This window comes from Mauremys mutica, chromosome 20, assembly GCF_020497125.1.
Source record: "Mauremys mutica isolate MM-2020 ecotype Southern chromosome 20, ASM2049712v1, whole genome shotgun sequence".
Taxonomy (NCBI): Eukaryota; Metazoa; Chordata; order Testudines; family Geoemydidae; genus Mauremys; species Mauremys mutica.
In genome coordinates, this window is record NC_059091.1 from 23,789,584 (window position 1) to 23,809,686 (window position 20,103).

Sequence of the window (20,103 nt, forward strand, 5' to 3'; positions counted from 1 at the left end):
CTGTCACAGGCCACCCTGTCACCTCATCCCATTCACACCCTGAGCAAACTCCATCTGCAGAGGAGTCAGGTTGTTGTGCCAGGAGGCTGCCCCAGACCCGCCCTCCCGTGAGGGGCAGAAACCTGCCTCTCCTAGCCAGCCTCAATCTATTCCTGGCCAGTTTGTCCCCACTGGGCCTTACGCCAACGATGTCCCTTAGCACCCTGCCTGGGTCTACCCCCCAAAACAAGTGCTGGGATGAAGGGAACCCAAGGAAAAGGTCACCCCCAAGCACAGGCTGGAAGCTCCCTTGCCAGAGAATGGAAAATGGCCGGGATGAACAGGGACCAGTGGGGCATGGCCTGCCAAGGGAATGGGTTGGACGGGACCTATCAGGTCTCTTCCCTCTCTGTAAGTGTGGCCAGCGAACAAGGAAGTGCGCTCAGTACTGGGGTAACTGGCTGAAATTCCATGGCCCGTGTTATTTCTATGACATCATCCAGTCGTCACAGGCCATCACCTTTCACTCAGATACCCCCCTATTGAGCCCAGTGACTTTGGTCGGACCAGGCGGTTCAGCCCTTGGAGACTGGGGGCCAGAGGCAGAGACCAGGAGGGAGCGAGATGCCCCTGCAGTGGCCGGGGATTGATTTGGTGAGACATGTTCCTCCAGGGGAGGTCAGCCCAGATGATCTAATGGTCCCTTCTGACCTTAAACTCTCTGCCCATGCTGAGATCAGCTACTCTGCAAAGAGACGACCGTTGGTCTAGCTCAGGAGCACCCGGCCGAGGGCAGAGGACGTCTGCCTCAGAACTAGCCGAAGGGCACAGCCCCCAGGCAGCTCGCTACGTGACAGGAAAGCTCTACCTCTTGAGTGACGTGAACCTGCTGGAGTCCTTGCACCGTCAGCTGTTGTACTGTGCTCGATTTCGGGGTCTGGGGGGTGGTCTGCACGACCGAGCGCTGTGGAGGCAAACAAACAGGCCATCAACAACCTCCTGCAGTGAGGTCCGTGCTGGTGAAAGGTACCACCTGATGGCCCCAGAGAGTCCAAGGCTGGTTACTCCGAGATCAAAATCAGGCAGGGCACGTGCCCTGATGCATGCACACCGCCCTGCACCAGAGCAATCTCGGGGGTGAGAGGGGGGCTCCATTTCTCTGGCTATTCTCCTTGGCCTCAGTGCTAAGGCTGCCAACAAAGGGGTCTGTTAGCGCAAGGCAATGAACAGAGAGGCCCAGAAAGGCCGTCTTTGCTTTGATGGCACGCACTCATTGGGTCACTTATAGCCCAGCCCAAGCTTGTAGTAACCCTCAGCTGCTCCTATCTGACGGCTGCTTGGTGGCTCCTGGGTGAGTGAGTTAGGAATACAGGAATGGCCAGGCTGGAGCCGAGCAGCCCAGCGTCCTGCCTCAGAGAGAGGCTAGCACCAGACGTGACCGAGGGAGGTGTAAGGACCCTCCAGAAGCAGATGTTGGACAATCTGCTCCACATTATATCTCAGTCTGGTCTCTAAGAGTCTGTCTGCACTGCAGTCGGGAGGGCTGGGGTGGAGCGTGTGTAGACGTGCCCAGGTACCTTCGATCAAGCTAGCTCATGTGCCAATAGCAGCGAAGCTGTGGCAGGATGGGCAGTGACCCTGGCTACATGTTCAAATGGCTGTTGCCAGCAGTGCTGTGGCTTCGCTGCTTCTGTTATTTTGATCTCGCTTGGGTTTGTCTACAGATACTGCAATCACACCTCCCGTCTGCAGTGTAGACAGACCCTAACAGGCAGAGATTGGCTTAAACCCTGAGGCAGGAAATGTAACATCTCTTCCAAAATGGTTATCATTCATTATAACAATCCTGGGTATTCTTTTTATCCACAGAAGTGGCCAGTCCCTTTTTGAATCTTGTTAAGTTCTTAGCCTCAATCACTTCCTGTGGCAGGGAGTTCCACAGTCTGATTCCATGTTGTGGGAGAAAGTATTTCCTTTGGTCAGTTTTCAAGCCACCACCATTTATAGCCCCCGGGTGTCCTCATCTAACTCAAACAGGCACCGCTAGAAATGCTAATAGTCCTCCTGGAGGGCAGCCAAGGGTGGAACAGAGCCCGGAGGCCCCACAGGCCAGGGCTCGGGCACCCAGGCTGGAGCCAGTGAGTGGCCACATCACTCTGACGTTGCCCGGACTGTATCTGCCCAGCCATAACAAAACTTGGCAAGGTTCATGGTTGTTTGTAGGTAGCAAAGACGGTCTGAGCTGCAGCCTCTTTGAAACATCAACAGCTGTGAGTGGCTACGGGGGGGGAAAGACTCAAATTGTTTTTGGCAGCTGTTGCGGTGGGGACACGCTCACACCCAATGGCGCTCCAAAGCCAAGCTCCTCAGAGCATTTACTACCATCATCCCCCGGGGGCTCTTCTTTCCCCACCAGAGAGGGCTCAGGTGACACCCCGGGGGGTTACTTTGGGATCTGCAACCATACAGCACCTCTTGCGAGACGGGCACTTGCTGGACTCCATGCACCTGAAGCTGCTGCACTTGTCCTGGTTTGGCGGTGGAGCTGTTGCTCTGGACAGGGGAGTGCTGGAAAAACAAGGGGGAGGTGTTTTATCGGCTGCTTAGTGGGAAGGAGTAACCCAGATTGTGTTCCCGGAACACATACCCCCTCCTTCCTGTTTCAGATCCCTCCTGGCTCTGCCAAGCCCACCACCCACAGCCGTGTGCTGTTCTGAGGGGTGACTTCGCTAGCTGCCAGCTCTGGATGGTGCTTTGTGGAACAGATGAAAAGCATGCAGGTTAAGACAGGAACAACAGGAAGTGACAGCAACACAGGAAGTGGGTAGACAAGAGCACGGTACTGTAATGCCACCCTTCCCCCTCCCCCTGACCTCTGGGGAGACAATGTGAGGAATATGGGAATTGCTAGACTGGATCCACTATCCCATCTTCCATAGCAACCAGTCACAGCTGCTTCAAAGAGGAAGTTTCTTGCTACCACCTCTCAGGCAGGGTTTGCTCCTAACCCCTTTGCCATTCGTTATTCAATCTAATGTAATTGTTCCTGTTATTCATGTAAATGCCCCACCCTTTTGTGACTCTAGTTATGTTCTTGGTCCCAATAACATCCAGTGGCAGAGAGTTCCACAAGTTAATTCAGAATGTGTAACCAAAAGAATGTTTCCTTTCTATATTATTGTCATCCTCTGCATCGCCAAGAGCGTTCTTGCCTGATTTTTGCCAAGCTTTAAAAAGTAATAATAATAATTCCTAGCTCTTATTTAGTGCTTTACGTCAGTAGATCTCAAAGCACTTTATAAAGGAGGTGAATAGCATGTCCCTATTTTACTGGTGGGGGAAACTGAGGCACAGAGCGATTACGTGACATGCCCAAGGTCGCCCAGCAGGCCAGTGACAGAGCTGGGAACAGAACCCATGTCTGTTAAGTCCAGTCCAGAGCTCTATCCACTAGGCAGCACTCCTTGGGTCTGGGCTTGAGTTAGCTATTCTAGTGTCCTGCAGTGCTGAGTGCTCACTTCACACTTGATAATTTGCTCCCAACTGTGGTTTGCAAAGTAGGTCTTTGCCTCCTTTAGCACAACTGTACTGCAGCCTCCCTGCTCCTGGCCTGAACTCCTGCTCCCTTCATATGTCCCAGGCCAGCAGGACTGGGTCTGAGTCACATGCTTCCATCATGTGACACCATCCAATCATTCCCTTCATGGCAGGGGTTGGGGGGACACTCACCCCTCGCCAGTTCTGTTAGCAAAGCTCTTCCTTACAAGTTTCCTGCACAGCTACGGTGTGTAAAAACCAGGATGGGGAAGAGAGACATTGCCAAGCTAAAAGATCACATACTGCCAAAGGTCCTTCTCTGAGTTATTAACACTGGCTCCCAGCCCTCTGCTCCGATCACTACACCCCACTCCCCTTCCAGAGCTGAGACCAGAACCCAGGAGTCCTGGCTCCCCACCCCCTGTTCTGATCACTACACCCCACTCCCCTTCCAGAGCTGAGACCAGAACCCAGGAGTCCTAGCTCCCAGCCCTCTGCTCCGATCACTACACCCCACTCCCCTTCCAGAGCTGAGACCAGAACCCAGGAGTCCTAGCTCCCAGCCCTCTGCTCCGATCACTACACCCAACTCCCCTTCCAGAGCTGAGACCAGAACCCAGGAGTCCTGGCGCCCCACCCCCGTTCTGATCACTACACCCCACTCCCCTTCCAGAGCTGAGACCAGAACCCAGGAGTCCTGGCTCCCCACCCCCTGTTCTGATCACTACACCCCATTCCCCTTCCAGGGCTGAGAACAGAAACCAGGAGTCCTGGCTCCCCACCCCCTGTTCTGATCACTACACCCCACTCCCCTTCCAGGGCTGAGAACAGAAACCAGGAGTCCTGGCTCCCCACCCCCTGTTCTGATCACTACACCCCACTCCCCTTCCAGGGCTGAGAACAGAAACCAGGAGTCCTACTTTACTTTCATTATTTTGCTCAGCACAGCAAGTGAAAGCAGACTCTGTTTTGTCAGCTGCCCTTTCCGGTCAAGGCTGGGGGTGGGAGGGGAGTTGTGCAAATACAGCAGGGGAAGGTACTTATATTTATTACCAAACCGCTCTATGGTGAATCATTTAAACACGTCATTACGACATTCTGGCCTGCACTAAAATGTGCCCAAAGCAGAGCCCGAGAGTCTGACCCTGCAGCCCTCACTCCCCACAAGGGTCCCACTGAGCTCAACAGGACAGCTCCACACAGCGCAGGTCAGGCGGGGAGCATGACAATGGCCCAGACCCTCAAAGGTACGTAGGAGCCTCACTCCGACTGATTTCAATGGGGGTGAAGTGCCTGCACTGTTTGGAAGATCTGGGCCAATGTCCCTTTAGGTTATGAGGATTGCTGGCAGGGACAGGGTTACAGGATGCCTGACAGCCCAATTAGCCTCTTCCGGGGCATCTGGAGGGCAATGAAGGATTAGTCCCAGCCGGGGAGAAGCAGGCTGGGTGGGCCCTATAAAGGAGGGACTGCACGGCCAATAGGAGGAGACCGGAAGTTGGGAATTTCTGTTCTCTGGGAATGGAACTACAAAGGGATCTGAAGGGAGCATCTGGGATCATCCCTGAAGGGAGAGGGCAGCCAGAGATCCATAAACAGGCCTGAGGGGGGGAAGAAGTCTGAGAATCAGTGCCTGGGAAGGGGGGAACTTTTCATTCCTTTGAGCTGGGCCTTGGCTGGGGCGCTCAGCGTGAGCTAGTCACTGCACAGACCCCTGACCTCCGGAGGAGCGGCAATGCCAGATCTTGCCACGAGGAGGTGCTCCAGGATGGTAAGTCTATGCCCAGGACATGCACAAAATATGGTGGCTTGATCCCCTCCCTCTGTGCCTCATGCACCTCGCACCAATCCCCTTCCTGTGTCAAAACCGAGATCAGCCTAGATCCCTAGGGGCCGTTGGCTCATCTAGCCGGAGCTGTCAAACAGACGACGGTTCCCCCTGCACTGAGCCCGTCGCTTGTAAACCAACACTTCAGCCCGAATGATCAATGCCGTGCGATTGTGAGTGACCAGGGAGAGCAGTTTTCCAGACCTGCCAGTTACTCAGGGCGCAATGGGGATCATTAAACCATCAAACAAATATCCCTTGAACATGCCCCTGCCCCAGCCTGAGGTCTGGACAGGATCTGGGGCCAAACGAAACCCTGGTGTCAAACTCTGGGCCAGATCTAAACCCAGAGCTAAACACATGCAAGTGGGGTGGCTGAATCTTTCCCCAGGAAGAGGCCGATGTCTGGCTGTGAAGGTGAAATGCTGCAGCGATGAGACAAGGATGCTGGTGGTGAACTGAGGTGGTGGGTAAATGAGCGACACAGAGCAATGCAAACAAATCTTCCCGCCTTGTGGCTGCCTGGGCGCCTGGTCAGGCTTTCCCCAGGCTAGGGAGGGACCAAGATCCCACCACCCACCTCAGGTGGAGAATGGACCTGCTGCTGAACACTGTGCACGGTCACCGAGACTTGGCTCCCTTTGCTAGCCTGGGAAGTACTCTGCACCACCAGCCGCTGCAAAGGGATGATACAAAAGAAGTCCTGGTTAATGACCACCTCGCAGTCAGAGGAAGGCCAAGTTCTGCTGGCCGCTGGGGAGCAGAGCAGGTCATGGCCGGCGCTGGTCCAGAGAACCGCCCGAGCTGGGCAGCCGGCGCTAGTCCAGAGTGTAAGTGAAGCTATATTGGCTTTGGGTAACAATACTCACCAGTACAGCCCGAGCCAGAGTGTCATTGGGAACAGAACTCACAAGTACAGTCAATTTCCATTCGGCATGTTCAGTATTTATGTGGACTAACTCCCCCACAGAACCATGACTAAATCAAAATGACCTCTTTGGCTCCCTTCATCTGCTTGTGTCTGGCCAACATCAACCAGGCTGGCCACTTGTGTCCCAAGGCAGGGGGCGTGCGATCACCTGGGCACTTTAAACGCTAGACAAACAAAGCAAAGAGAGAAATACACTGGCTGGGAAATGGGGGAGAGGATATAAGGGCTTTTCCATCTCTACTTTCTTTGAGTCAGTGAAAATAATATGCAATGGGGCAAATTCTGTAGCGTTCCCTTTTTGTAGCTCTGAGGAACGGCTGCCTTCCATCACGCAGACTAACGCCACACTGGCCAAGGACGTTTTATTTCTCTTTCCAAATGCAACTGCAACCTGCCAAAAACTGGAGGCATGATGCAGCATTTGGGTCCCATTCTCTTCTCCTTGAGCCCACCTTCAGGAGATGCCAGCACGCAGAAAATCTTTGCAGCCAGTTGATAGGTGGTTTCTTCACCTGCCTGGCACGCAGACAAGCTGAGATGTGGTTTTAGGTTCTCTGCAGTTCCTCTAGCACTGCACTGTCAAGGCAGCTGCATTACCCAGGAAAAGGCTTTTCAGGCCATTCCTAAGGAGAACGTTAGCCGAAACGGCCAAAGGTTAACCCAGGGCACTGTGAAGCGGCATGAAAGCTGGTCCAACTAGGGTCTGGGACAGCATCTTGGCTTGGAGATCTGGCTGTGGAAGAGCCTCTCCAAAGGGAGGGGTGGGAGCCCCAACACTTGGGACTTTAAAAGCCGACTGGATAAAACATTAGTGAATATACAAAGTTAAACCTCTAATACAAAGGCTTGTGTCTCAGGCTCTCTTCCTACTACAGTGTCCATCATGCTAGTCCAAACAGAGGGACCTCAACTGGCATGTCTGAACAGCCCATCACTGAGGTATTAGGCACTACACAGTAAGATCTGTCCAGAACGGACAGCCAAGACTCCGTCCAAATCTTTGGGTGAGCTGTTGGCTGTAGGGTTCTGATCTGTCTGGATTTTCTACTGCTCTGATGGTTTGAGTGACAGTCTGAGAAAGAGGCAAATCATGACGCTCACCCAAAAGTGGTGAGCGCTGACTCACCCTGACATCTCGCTATCGAGACGGCTTTGTGATGGAGGAGGTCTGACCCATTAAGGTCACCGTAGATCAACATCAGAACCTTGTCAGGGATCTAATAGGAACTAGGAACCCAGCAGAAGCTGTGAAGCACAGAGGTCCTCTGTAGCTTCTTCTGCTTTGGAGATGATTTCAGGCAGGCTTTTGACAGTCCCAAGTAACGTTCTCATAAGAAAGCTAAAGCAATGTGGTCTAGATGAAATTACTGTAAAATAGGTGCAAAACGGGATTAAAGACCATCCTCAGTAGTTATCAACAGTTCAATGTCAAAATGGGAGAACGTATCTACTAGGGTCCTGCAGGGGTCTGTCCTGACACAGGTGCCATTCGGTATTTTCATTAATGACTTGGATAATGGAATGGAGAGGATACTTATAAAATCTGAGCATGACACCAAGCTGGGAGGGGTTGCAAACACTTTGGAGGACAGGATTAGAATTCAAAACCACTTTGAACAATTGGAGAACTGATCTGAAAACAACATGATGAAATTCAGTAAAGACAAGTGCAAACTACCAGGCTTAAGAAGGAAAAATCAAATGCACAACTACAAAATGGGCAATAACTGGCCCGAGGGCAGCTCTGCTGAAAAGGAGCTGGGGGCTATAATGGATCACAAATGAAATATGTAATAGGAGCCAACAATGTGACGGAGTTGTGAAGAAGGGTAGGGCCATTCTGGGGTGTACTCGCAGGAGTGTGGCACGTAGGACGTTGGAGGCAATTGTCCGGCTCTACTTGGCACGGGTGAGGCCACGGCTGGAGTCCCAACTCCAGGGTGCCACACTTTAAGAAGGATGTGAACAAACTGGAGAGAGTCCACAGGAGAGCAACAAAAATGATGGAAGGTTTAGAAAATCTGACCTAAGAGGAAAGATTAAAGACCCTGGCCATGTTTCGTCTGGAGAAAAGCAGACTGGCAGGAAACCTGAGAACAGTCTTCAAATATGCTAAGGGCTGTTTCAAAGAGGACAATGATAAGTTGTCCTCCACGTCCACTGAAGGTAGGACAAGAAGGAATCGGCTTAATCTGCAGCAAGGATTTCGGTTAGATACTAGGAAAAGCTTTCTAGCGAGAAGGAGAATCAAGCTCTGGAACAGGCTTCCAAGGGAGGTTGGGGAATCCCCCTCGTTGGAGGTTTTTAAGAACAGGTTGGACAAACCACTGTCAGGGATGGTCTGGTTTGACTTGGTCCTGCCTCAGTGCAGGGTGCTGGACTAGATGACCTCTTGAGGTCCCTTCCAGCTGCACATTTCCATGATTCTAGGAGTCTCCATGCGATGTGCTAGCTGCAGCTTCCTCTTCCTATGCCCGTCCTTTAAAGCACCGTAGCCATCTCCAGCAATGTCCACCATTCAGCAAATGCTCCCACCAGTAACCTGGTAGGTTTCAGTATGAAGAATCATCACACAGGAGTCGCTCTCCTCGATATCAGTAGAGGCGACAGATTTGGGGTCTAAACATCAGATTAGAAATATCTCAGCAACCCAGATTCAGGGGTCGTTTAAATGTTAATCCTTCAGGGGCTTTTAGAGAACATCTTTGCAACAGAAGTGCTGGGATAGGAACGATCTCATGGTGTGTTTCTTTTCTAAGGGAGAGCGTTTAATGCTGTCCTTGGCCAAAGTTTCCCACTGCACCATCTGGTTGTGAGCGAACTCCCAGAGACAGCTGCATTTCAGTGCTACCGTGCGGAGTCTGAACTGCTTTGGGAAATATTTTATTTATTTCATGTAGAGGAAAGAAGCTGCCAAACCAACCATGGACTGGAAATATGGGAATGTTGCTTCCTCTCCTTAATCTTGCCTAGTTCAGCGTCTGCGACCCCTCTGCTTGTGTGTAGCTGTCAAATCCACATGAGTTTCAATCACTGATAAATTCAAGGCAAGACAACTTGCCTGGCAGTGTTTTTTACCTTGGAAAGGAAAAGCCAGAGGCAGAGCGGATCCGAGTTTGCACAGAACTGAGACTCCCTTGTGCTGGGCATATGCCAGTCTGTCCCAGCCGTGGAGGGAACCACTGGTTAGATAATGATTAGTGGCCCGCCAGCTGTGCTAGATGAATGATAGACACACAAACCTTCTTGCAGTCTCCGGATGCCTGTCCATATGCCTCCAGCTGCATCTTTGTTACACATGTAATGCTTTACCAAGATAGCACCTTCTGTCAGAGGGCATCCCCCATGCTATTCTGACTCATACCGCCTGCCCCAGGAGAAGTAGGTAAGAATTAGCCCTGATTTGCAGATTGGGAAACTAAGTGGTAGGGAGAGTATGTGATTGGTTCAAAGTTACTGAGACAGTCAGGACAAGAATCCAGGAGTCCTGACTCTCAGCCCCCCTGCTCTGACCACTAGACCCCCCTCCCCCTCCCAGAGCTGGGATAGAACCCAGGAGTCCTGACTGCCAGCCCCCTGCTCTGACCACTCACCACTCCTTTCCGAGAGCTGGGAATAGAATTGAGGAGTCTTGCATGCCCTCAAAGTCCACCAGGCAGACAGACTGTGGGTGAACCGGAAATGGAACCCAGATCTCCTGACATCTGTGTGGTTGATTCTGTGCTTTAATCACATGACCGCCCTTCTTTCTCAAGACACGGTCACTGGTTTTAGAAGGTCCATTCCACAGGCCAAACAGCCCCGCTCCCCATCTGCCGGCACTGCAGGGAGAGCCTCTGTGTCTTCCAATGCCCATGCCACAATTCCAATTATGAGCCATCTTTGCTGCTGTGCATTTCCCTGAGACCAATGCTGGGATCAGGTAACCCAAGCGTTACATAAAGGATCTGATTAAATTCCCATTAAAGTAGGTGAAAAGACTCCTATTGCTGTCAAGGAGAGTTGGATCTGGCCCTATATGACCAGGGATTAACTGAGCCCAATGGGTCCAGTTACCACTTAAGTCCTAGGGCTACATTCAAACCTGGAATAAGACGGGGCAGTTCTGATGGCCTCTGATCCAGAATCAGCCGTGGCCATAAATAATGGCGTAAGTTACGCGGGGTGTAAAGTGAGTGGAGAATGGGGTGTAGGTGCTATAAACCTCTCTGGCATTCAGTGGGCATGCAAAACAGACGTCAATTACACACACCAGTGGCTGAGTCAGATTAGTGCAAAGGAGGCAGAACTCACCCAGCAGCTGGGAGGCCCTGTGATATGTAGGAACAGAGGGTGCTGTGCAAAACGCATGTCAATTACACAGCAGGGAGATGCAAAACGCATGTCAATTACACATCAAGGGGGCCGAAGGCCTGGGGAAGTGGCAGGAAAAGCAAATAACAGGTAGGGAAAATAAATGAGTTGGCAGGGCCTCTTTTATCTTCCACCCTCCCGTGATTTGCTTTTCCCACCTCATGCCCCCTGTGAGGAACTGGGAATGTTCTTAGTGTGTCTTTGAATACTGGGTGGGGGTTGCAGGGACTGTCTGCATTGGGGGATGGGAGACTTGCCTTGAGGGAGGATACCTAAGCCAAGAGGGTGGGTTGGAGGCTAGGTAACTAACACCCTCTGCCCTGAAAACGGAACAAAGGGTGGAGAAGAAGCCGGGGGAGGCTGAGTAAGACGGCTGGAGGGAGTTTCAGTTTGGAGCTGGCTAGAAAAATGGAGGGGAGCCCAGGTGGGGCTCTGGCCTCGCAAAAGGGCTCTGGCCTCCCTGCCCCCCATCCCCCCAAGAGGGACCTAACTGAGGGGTCTGGTTGTCTGTACCTGCAAGACCTGTCTTGGACTGTGAACAGTCGTCTAAATAGACCTTCTGCTTGGCTGGCTGGCTGAGAGTCCTGGTGAATCGCAGGAAGCTGGGGGTGCCGGGCCTTGTCTCCCCCACACTCCGTGACACCCCCTTACATCAGCTAAGTAAAATCCTGCTCCCACGTAAGACAATCCACCTTTAGCCACTAACACACTGGTGCTAGGCCCTAACCCTACCCCTAACCCGCACTCCCTAGCTTTAAGCTGTTTCCATCATATACAGGGGTTACAGTTTGGGGATGCTGAGAGCCGTTGAACCACTATACAAATGGTTCCAGCTCCCTTGCACTGATGTCAATGAGGCTTGGATCCAACCCAATCCATTCTTCTGACCAGCGTTGCACCCAACACGCAACCCCATTTAAGGCACCACTAAATCTGGACCCCAATCTCGCTAAACAATAAGCTTCCCCTGCACCAGTTGGATTAACTGATCTGAATGATTCTTACCCACTTCTAACTTCTAATCTCTTATCCACTAACACGGCGAGTCACAGAAGCACTGTTATTTCCCTGGGTCAGCATGATTGGGTGCCCCTCATGCAGCCTGATTTTCCTCGAGCTTTAACAGCGGTGAAACTCCGTCGTTTCCGAGGAGTTACTCCTGCTTTGCGCTGGTCGAAGGGAAAGGAGGATCAGATCCTCAGGTTGCTGCTTGTAGGTATGTGAATGAACCAAACGTACAGTGAGGGAGCTGTGCCTACAACTATGATCTGGGGGCAGTTTAACACAGACACTGTGAGTTGCAAGGTTGCCAAGCACAGGGGGTTGCAGAGGAGAAGTGTGGAAGAGCACAGGACACAGGGCATTCTGAACCATCGCTTACCTGCTGCGGCACTTGCACACCTGTTAGCTGGAGGGGGGATACCGAAGGTGGCTTAGCCTGCACGCTGGCTTGAACCAACAGCCTCTGTCAAACAAAACACCCAGAGTTCAAGGTGAATGGAGGAAGCAGGAGTGATTAGAGCAACGGCACCCGGACAGTCTCCGGTTATCATCAGGCCCCAGCATTTAATAAAGCACCTGGCAGCAGAGGGCGTCAACACACTTCACAAAGGGGATGAAGTATCATCATCCCAGTTTGGTCCTAGGGCACAGAGCCGGGAGCGACCTGCCCAAATTCATACAGTAACTTAGTGACAGAGCTGGGAACAGAACCCAGGAGTCCTGATTTCTGGTCCTCCCCACCCTGTAACTTCGAGACACGCTCCCTGTCCAGAGCTGGGAATAGAACCTAGGAGTCCTGACTCCCAGCCCCTGCTCTAACCACTAGCTCCTCCTTCCCGCCCCCAAGCTGGGAACAGAATCCAGACATACAGCCTCCCAGCCTGCCCTAGACCACTAAAGCTGAAATGATTTCATGTTCACCAGGCTCAGAAGCAACGAACAAATCCAAGGAGCCCAATTCTAGCGTGATTTATTCCCCCTGCAACAAGTCTAACAACACCCAGCTGTCCCCCAGGAAGATCGCCTGCTTGTCCACCTACCTGCTGCGTGGCCTGGACTTGCTGCACCACCTGTGTTGGCACCCCGGACTGTGTGGCCGTCGAGCCCGGGCTGGACTCAGAGACGGAGTCACTGGGCCTCATGGCACCTTCTGAATTTTGGAAAAGGAGAAGAAAAGGTTGCATGAAAATTCTGAGGAAGGCAATTCAGAAAAGGTGTCCAAATCCCTCCTGTACATTTCAAGGGGGTCCCAAGATGCAGCCGGGGCTAGTGGACTGAGCACAGGACTGGTGTTGGGACCTATGGGGAGTTCTAGTCACAGCTCCCAAACTTGGGAATGGAACCCAGGAGTCCTGACTCCCAATCCCGTGGCTCAGTCGTTTCATGCCCACGTGTAGAATGGAGCTCTCTGCCATTGCGCATAACTCCTCTGATTACTGTGCAGCACCCGGTGTGAATTTCCTTCTAACAGAAAGAAACAACCAGCAACTGCCCCTACCAAAAACTAGTGAGAAAACAGGTGACTGAGGTCTCTGATACAGTCGGCCTGTTCGATGGACCCTTAATGCAAAGATTCCCTGTGAAGCAAGCCAGGTACTTACGATCACAAGGAGCTGTACAGAGACAATCGTAATACATGGTGCAGTGGGCACAGGGGTGTGCGTTTGTGTTTGCTCCCCTTCCTTGCGAGACAGGTAATAAAAGACCCAAGGCTTTTATAACCTGGAGCCTTGGCCACCTAATCCCTGCCAGTTCTCACCAAAGCTCCAGTGAGGCTGGTTTAGTATAAACATCCCCCATCCTAGAAGGTGCAATCCCAACCCTCTGATCCTTCCAGGGAGGGGTAGGGGGAGCTCATCTAGGGCTGATTCTAATCGAGAAGCAGGAGATCACGTTTCATGGGTGTCTCGTTTGACATTATCAACAGAAGAGGAGGAAAAAAATAGCTCAGCGACCTTCCAGGATGGTGAATTAGTCTGTTTCCTTAGGGCACTTGAACAAATCAATGTTAATGATGGGTTTAACAGCTTGGGAACCCTGGGAGACAGGACTGGCTAAGCAGGAAGTCCTTTTCCCACTTTAACAGCTATGATTCCATGGACCAGTGGAGATGGATTTTGAGGAAGCTTTTGCAAGATGGGTCATATGGGTCTGGTGCTCTGGCATTTCCTGATGAATTGAGCAGGGCCCTCACGCTGGTAATGTGCAGAGTATCTGGCACTTGATAGCGACTATATTTGTGTTGGCTACTTTGCACACCACAGAATCCGAGACATTAAAGATGGGAAAAAAAGTCTAAGCCCAGCCAGGCCTGATTCCTGCAATCTACTTTTCACACAGGAAGCTGCATTGCTACCCCCAATGATTCTGATGCAGCTTCCAGAGCCTGAGGACCTTATTCGACTGATCTGCCCGAACTCCCACGGTCTTCAATGAGCAGCCCTGGCCCCTTCTTTCCTAACCCAGATGTCGGGAGTTTGGACAATGATCAGTTAGGTGAAACTTTGCCAAAAGCCTTCTGAAAATCCATTTCCACTGGCTCTCCCATGCCGTCCAGCAGCACAATGCCCCCTGTCATCACACTAGGTCATTAAAAGGGAGGTGCAGTGGCCTACTGGACAGAGCACAGGACTGGGCCATTTCCTAGCTCTGATACTGCTCTACAGGGCAACCTTGGGTGAGTCACTTTGCTGTTCCATGCCTCAGTTTCCCCATCTGTAAAATAGGGATGATGACAGTGAGCTGCTTTGTAAAATGCTATGCAATCTACTGGTGAAAAGCGCTAGATAAAAACGAGAGATGGTTCTTTTTATTTTGTTAAAGATCCCATCCCATGCTCTGTAAAGTGTTTTGGCCAAAATTCCTGCTCTCCCCACTAGTCAATAAGTGGCTGCAACCCTCTGCCCCAGAGGCAGATGCATTTCAGTGAGTCTGTGTGTATGTGCGTAGGTCAGGATCAAAGACCTTAGAGAAACGTAACACTATTATAATATTCCTTCCCTTTAAATTCTAGCTCCTCTAATTTTGATGGGTATTTCTAATGTGCCTAAAACTGCAACAGCCATTGATCCGACAGCACTTTAAGTTTACAAAGCATGTTCAGACCTGAGTTAAGCACCATAGCTACTCTCTGAGGTAGGCAACTACAAGTATTATTACCTCTGCTGTGCAGGTGGAGAGATGAACGTCAAAGGTATTTAGACGCCTAACTCCCATTCAGATCCAGGTGCCTAAATAACTTTTGCAAAGGAAAACCAGCTCTTTGTGCTGTCTGCAAACATATCGGTGCCTGTTTCAATTAGATTAAGTGGGAGATGAATGCAGAAAGAAATCGGCCCCTACACAAATTCTTAGGTGGCGAGATCTTTGCTCAGCTGTGCATCAAGTCACCCCCACCCCCTCCTCCTTCATCTAAAGGCCAGATGGTAAGTAAACCTTCATTATTATTGCTTTCCTTCTCGCTCTCTCTTTTTAAAGGCAGCAGAGCGTGGGTTCCTGGGATTACAAGGCATTTTGTGTTATCAGAACCGTTTCCACTGCTACACTGGTGGGGAGAGAGAGAGAACAAGAGAGGCTTGTCTGATTGCACCAGGGTCAGTGTCATTGACTAAGGACCAGATCTCGCCAGGTGCTAGAGGGTAGCAGTCAGTGGCAGTTTGCAGAGGCTCAGCACCTCTTGGCAATCTCTCTCCCGATGGAGTTGAGTGCCTCCCAGGTAGGGTCCCCCTCTGGGCACAGCGCTGATAGGCGCTGGAGAATGCTGCGCCTGGAGTGCCCTAATGGCTTCCCAGGAGCGAGAAGCGATGCCCGAGAGAGGCACGCTCGCTTCCTTCACAAGGCAGCAAAGTGAGAAACTGGATGACTGCTCTCCCAAGGCAGCTTCGGGGGCTTTCACAGCCACAGCTCTGAGCTGGCCCAGTAGGAAATGATTTCTGGAAGAGTGAAGGAGACCGATGTCTTCTAACAACTAGGTGCATATACATCACCCCTCCCGCTCCCCCTCTAGCCAGCCAGGTACTAATATTGGGGCCTGATTTTCAGAGGTTCTGGCACCCATAGTTCCAGCTGACATCAACGGAGCTGCATCGATCTACACTTGGTGAGGATCACGGCCTTTATGCCAGGGAACTAGAAGGAATAAGATTCGTGGCAGATCTCCGACCTGCATCACTCCAGGATTGCGAACAGAAGGGTCAATCTATTATGACAGGGTCTGCATGGTGGACAATCTGCCCTAGCTCACACTCCCTTTGAGAATCACAACGAATTTTCTCTGAATAAAATGCAAGCTAGCTTTAAAACCTAGTGTCTACAGACAGCCCTTAATGGAACTGAACTGGAGGGGAGGGAAGTGTTGGGGGAAGTCTGCTAGAAAGATAAACTCCAGCTTTGGTTGTGGGTGGATGTCTTAGGACATTACAGGGAGTAGCTCGGTAGCTAGAATCTGATCCCCAGCACCTTCTCCAATTAAACTTTCCACTGCTAGGAAAATACAATCTTGTTAAAACTCCCAACCGGAACATGAATCAAAAGGCTCAAGAGATTTCTCAACAGCTTAGGTGGAGCCTGATTATTATCTCAGGCTATCCAGGTTTCTTTGGATGATATTTCATGCAACTCTGCAACACGCGACTGAAGTCAGCGGGAATATTATCCGTCTGTTTTCCTTGCCTGCCCTCAGCTACTTAGTAACAATCTTCCTTTCTATAGGAAACCAACTGCTCCTGATCTGGGGGTGTTTAGATCTAGAAGGGATGGTTGGTTGGTTCTGAGTCAGTTAACTGGAAATGTTCCCTCTATTAATGTATCTCTTTGTACTGCTTATTCAGACTCTGCCCTGAATCACAATAACGTGCTACAATAAGGATTTCCTCGCATGATCTGACAGGGGACAAAGGGCCTTCACGCACCTGCCTTCTGAGACAGAAACTAGAACTCAGCCCCGGACAAATGGTGGTACCTATGGATGGAGTTCAGTTCTTAATGCATCTTAACAAACAGGCAAGCACTCAAGAGTTTCTACTTACTCACCATTCATCTACTCCAGTGATGACTTAAAGGACTGGAAAACCTGCCTTACAGTGATAGACTCAAGGAGCTCAATCTAACCAAGAAAAGCTAAGGGGTGACTTGATCACTGCCTGAAAGTACTTGCGTGGGGAACAAAACTTTGATAACGGGCTCTTCAGTCTGGCAGCCGAAGGTCTAAGAAGCTCGGCTGGCTGGAAACTAGACAAATTCGGCCTAGACGCAAGGCGCACGTTTATAACAGTCCGGGTAATTAACCACTGGAACAATTTACCAAGAGCTGCGGTGGATTCTCCGTCTCTAGCCATTTTTAATCAAGACTAGATGTTTTTCTAAACTCGTACACACAGGAATTGATTCAGGGACGTCCTATAGCCTGGGTTATACAGGAGGTCAAACTAGAGGATCTCTACTGGCTTTATAATCTATGAAACCCTGATAGATTGGCTCTAGACCAATAAATAATATGGTTATAACAGTGCAGAGAGCTAGGTTCTACAGAGACTAACCTACGGTTTTATGACCTCTTGTTTCTGTTAGACCTGCGGAGGAAACCCAGTCCTGGGAGAATGAGCTGGATTCTATTCTGACTCAGGCATCACCAACGGAACACACTACATTCCAAATTCAAATCTGAATTGATGATGCGTAAGCCGGAAAGAACCTGGCTTGACTCCCCGATCTCAGGGGGAGTTTGCAGTCTGGTGGCATTAAATTATTATCTTTTTACTGGAAAAGCGAGTACATTTGAATCTGGAGTTGCCGAGAGATGATAAAGGAGGAGCCTCGCATAAACATTCTCAATAGCAGCAGTGCATTGGAATAAGTCCATCTCTTGCTGAAAGTCTCTTGATGTATGGTTAGTTCTCAGTGGAGAGTCAGCTCTCCAAATCACTGTATAAAGGCGCCTCTGTTTACTTGAGCCACAGCTTGGATATACTTTAAAGCACATGTTCTATTCTGAAGCGTGATTATTGCTCCTTCTTACCTCTCAGACCTTTGCCCTGGCAGGATCTACCTGCTGACTGTAGAGGCAACAGTCAGATTTGGCTGATTCTCACTCTGATTAGTCCTGCGGAGCCAAGAGAGCTCTGGGGGAGCAAGGTAGAGTCTCTTGTGGCTCGTGCCTCATCAAGAGAATTGCTGATTAATTCCGAGGGGGTTACAAAGGCAATGAGGCTGCACAGCTGTCCCTGGGGGCAGAGATTCCCTGCAGAACCGTACTACTGGTGCTGATCCAGAGGATGGCAAGTGGCCAGGTGGACAGGGAAGATCAGGCAGAGAGGAAGGATGGCTCCAGTAGTTCAGGCACTGGCATGGGATTTGGGAGACCCAATTCAATTCTCTGCCTGTGTGACCTCCGCCAGCTCACTTAGTCTCTCTGGGACTCAGTTATTCATCCGTAAAATGGGAATAAAAATATTTCCCTGCTGCCTGAGGGGGCCTGAGGGTAAATACAACAAAGACTGTGAGGCGCTCAGATACTGTGGTGATCCCAGGTCATAGAAGGACCTAAAACAGATAAGAAGGAGCTCATGCCCATCTATTGAAGGCAGAGGTGATTGCTATTTGTTTCAATTATATACATGTACCCAGAGGCTGTGTCCATAGACAGATAATATAAACCTCTAGGCCTGATCCTGTTCTTGTTGAAGTCAATGGTCTCCTGAGGGAGCAAGACTGGAATAAATATACATAATGTTCTGCTGAAAGGGGCTAGCAGTGAATCTTGTATCTAAAGACAATCCCAGACCTAAAACTTATGTTTGTGGCAAGCATAGTTTTAGGCCCAACAGAAGAAACAATCAAGACCCTTTAGGTAGCAGAGACAGCTGCAAACATGGAAGCTACCGCCCAAGGTGCTAGGTCACATGATAGGTCAGAGCTAAGTTGTATGGGCCGAGGGGTTTCCCTGGTTGCAAACACAGGGGCTAGGATGTTGGTTGCTGCCTGTGTGTGTTGGAAAAAACAGCCAGGAGTGTGTGACCTTGAGGTGAAGCAGAGTGTCTAAGCTTCTTGGGCACAAAGCTCGCTAGAGGCGCAGGCATAGGGATTTCGGAGGAAGGAAATTGCCTGCTGCTGTTTGTTTCTATGGTCAGAGAAACAGCACTCCGTAGACATTTTTTGGAAATAAACAAGGTAACACCAAGAATATACCTGGCTCGTATAATCGATTCCTCAGCCTAAACAATTCTGAAAGGCCCTGGCATTAACTAACCACTCAGGCTGAAGGAGCAACCATAACATGTGAGAAGCCATAAGGCTTTCCCCCACCACACTCCTCCCAGACTTACCGGACACCGTGACTATGATATACTGCTGTGGGGCTGGTGTTGGAGTCGGTTGGCCCGTGGCCTGAGCCTGCGGCTGGGGGGCCTGGATTTCCGAGACATACTGTTTCTGAGTGGCTGGTTGTTGCTGCGGGCTTTGCAATTCCGCTACATACTGTTGCTGGGCTGCTGCTGGTGCTGCCGTTGTCGCCGTCGCCGCCGGCTGTTGCTGCGCCTGTTGCTGTTGTGACTGTTGCTGAGCTGCCTGTAATTCCGTAACGTACGCCTGTGTTGCCATGCCAACAGTGGGGAAAATGATAATAAATAAGGCTTTTTTTTTTTTGCTTCCTTTTGTTGAGAAAAAAAAGAGGAAAAAACAAAATAAAAAAAAGAAAGAAAGAAAAAACAATTAATCAATTGTAAAGCGATCCGGGGATAGAAACAGCTCCCTGCTGTTCTATTCGTTAAGCAATAACTTAATTACACCCCATGGTTAATAACTAATTACAGTCAATTACAGTAGGAAAAAGCAGTAGCAGAGTTCATCTTTCTCTGCACAAACAGGCCTGGAAAAGTAACGGTTCTGGAGAAACCTGTTCAGAACCAATCCCCATATTATAACAGGATGCAATTTACGAAGCTGCGTCAATTATCTTTCCCAGATCCCCACCGCTACAACACACCCTTTTTAACTGTACTGAAATTAGAGATCACCCTGCTTCTGCGCTCGCTTCCACTGAGGGAAATCCGCAGTAACTCCACCAAAGCCAGTGGGCATGAGGGAGAGGAGAAGCAGGCCCTTAAGCTGGCATTTTTGGTAGTGGCCTTGGATTGTGGGTGCCCAACTTGAGATGCCCTGGGCCCGGTTTCCAGAGGTGCTGAGTGCCTGCATCTCCAAATGAAACTGGGATTTTGGAAAGTGCATTCATTTCCACATAACAAACAATCAAGCTTCAGCTTGACGGATCAACTGCAACCCCAGGGGCAACTCTCCTCTTACACCAGGGCTGGATTTGGTCCAGCACCTGGGAAAGGATAGCTTTGCACTCAGACGTGAAACCCGCTAGACCAGATTCTGCAAATCAGTGACACTGATGTAAAGACACAGATTCACAGCAAAAGAGCAGAATTTCGTCTCCAGGCCTGCTGGAGGTTCTGACAGCGTCACCAGCTCA

At 50.5% G+C, this 20,103-nt stretch overlaps 1 protein-coding gene and 1 long non-coding RNA gene across 8 annotated transcripts in view; one reads left to right on the forward strand and one right to left on the reverse strand.

The window, feature by feature from the left end:
• Nucleotides 1-20,103, reverse strand: part of RFX1 (regulatory factor X1) — a 49,584-nt gene that overhangs the window by 22,313 nt on the left and 7,168 nt on the right. For 3 of the 6 annotated variants that reach the window (XM_044994632.1, XM_044994631.1, XM_044994635.1), the window contains exons 2-7: nucleotides 18,953-19,276; nucleotides 12,671-12,780; nucleotides 12,010-12,093; nucleotides 5,925-6,020; nucleotides 2,452-2,547; nucleotides 848-943 (exon numbers count right to left, since the gene is read on the reverse strand). In XM_044994632.1, the coding sequence (XP_044850567.1) occupies nucleotides 848-943; nucleotides 2,452-2,547; nucleotides 5,925-6,020; nucleotides 12,010-12,093; nucleotides 12,671-12,780; nucleotides 18,953-19,226 (756 nt within the window). In that variant the 5' untranslated portion in view covers nucleotides 19,227-19,276. Of the gene's footprint in view, nucleotides 1-293; nucleotides 429-847; nucleotides 944-2,451; nucleotides 2,548-5,924; nucleotides 6,021-12,009; nucleotides 12,094-12,670; nucleotides 12,781-17,167; nucleotides 17,259-18,952; nucleotides 19,277-20,103 lie in introns of those variants that run through there. The other 3 variants (XM_044994634.1, XM_044994633.1, XM_044994636.1) reach the window with 3 other exon arrangements.
• LOC123353508 lies at nucleotides 564-17,128 on the forward strand. 2 transcript variants are annotated; one of them, XR_006574517.1, is made up of 5 exons: nucleotides 564-633; nucleotides 2,646-2,799; nucleotides 15,108-15,223; nucleotides 15,672-15,729; nucleotides 16,460-17,128. It is a non-coding gene; the product is annotated as an uncharacterized LOC123353508 (long non-coding RNA). The 2 variants fall into 2 exon arrangements; XR_006574518.1 differs by lacking the exon at nucleotides 564-633 and adding an exon at nucleotides 1,055-1,116.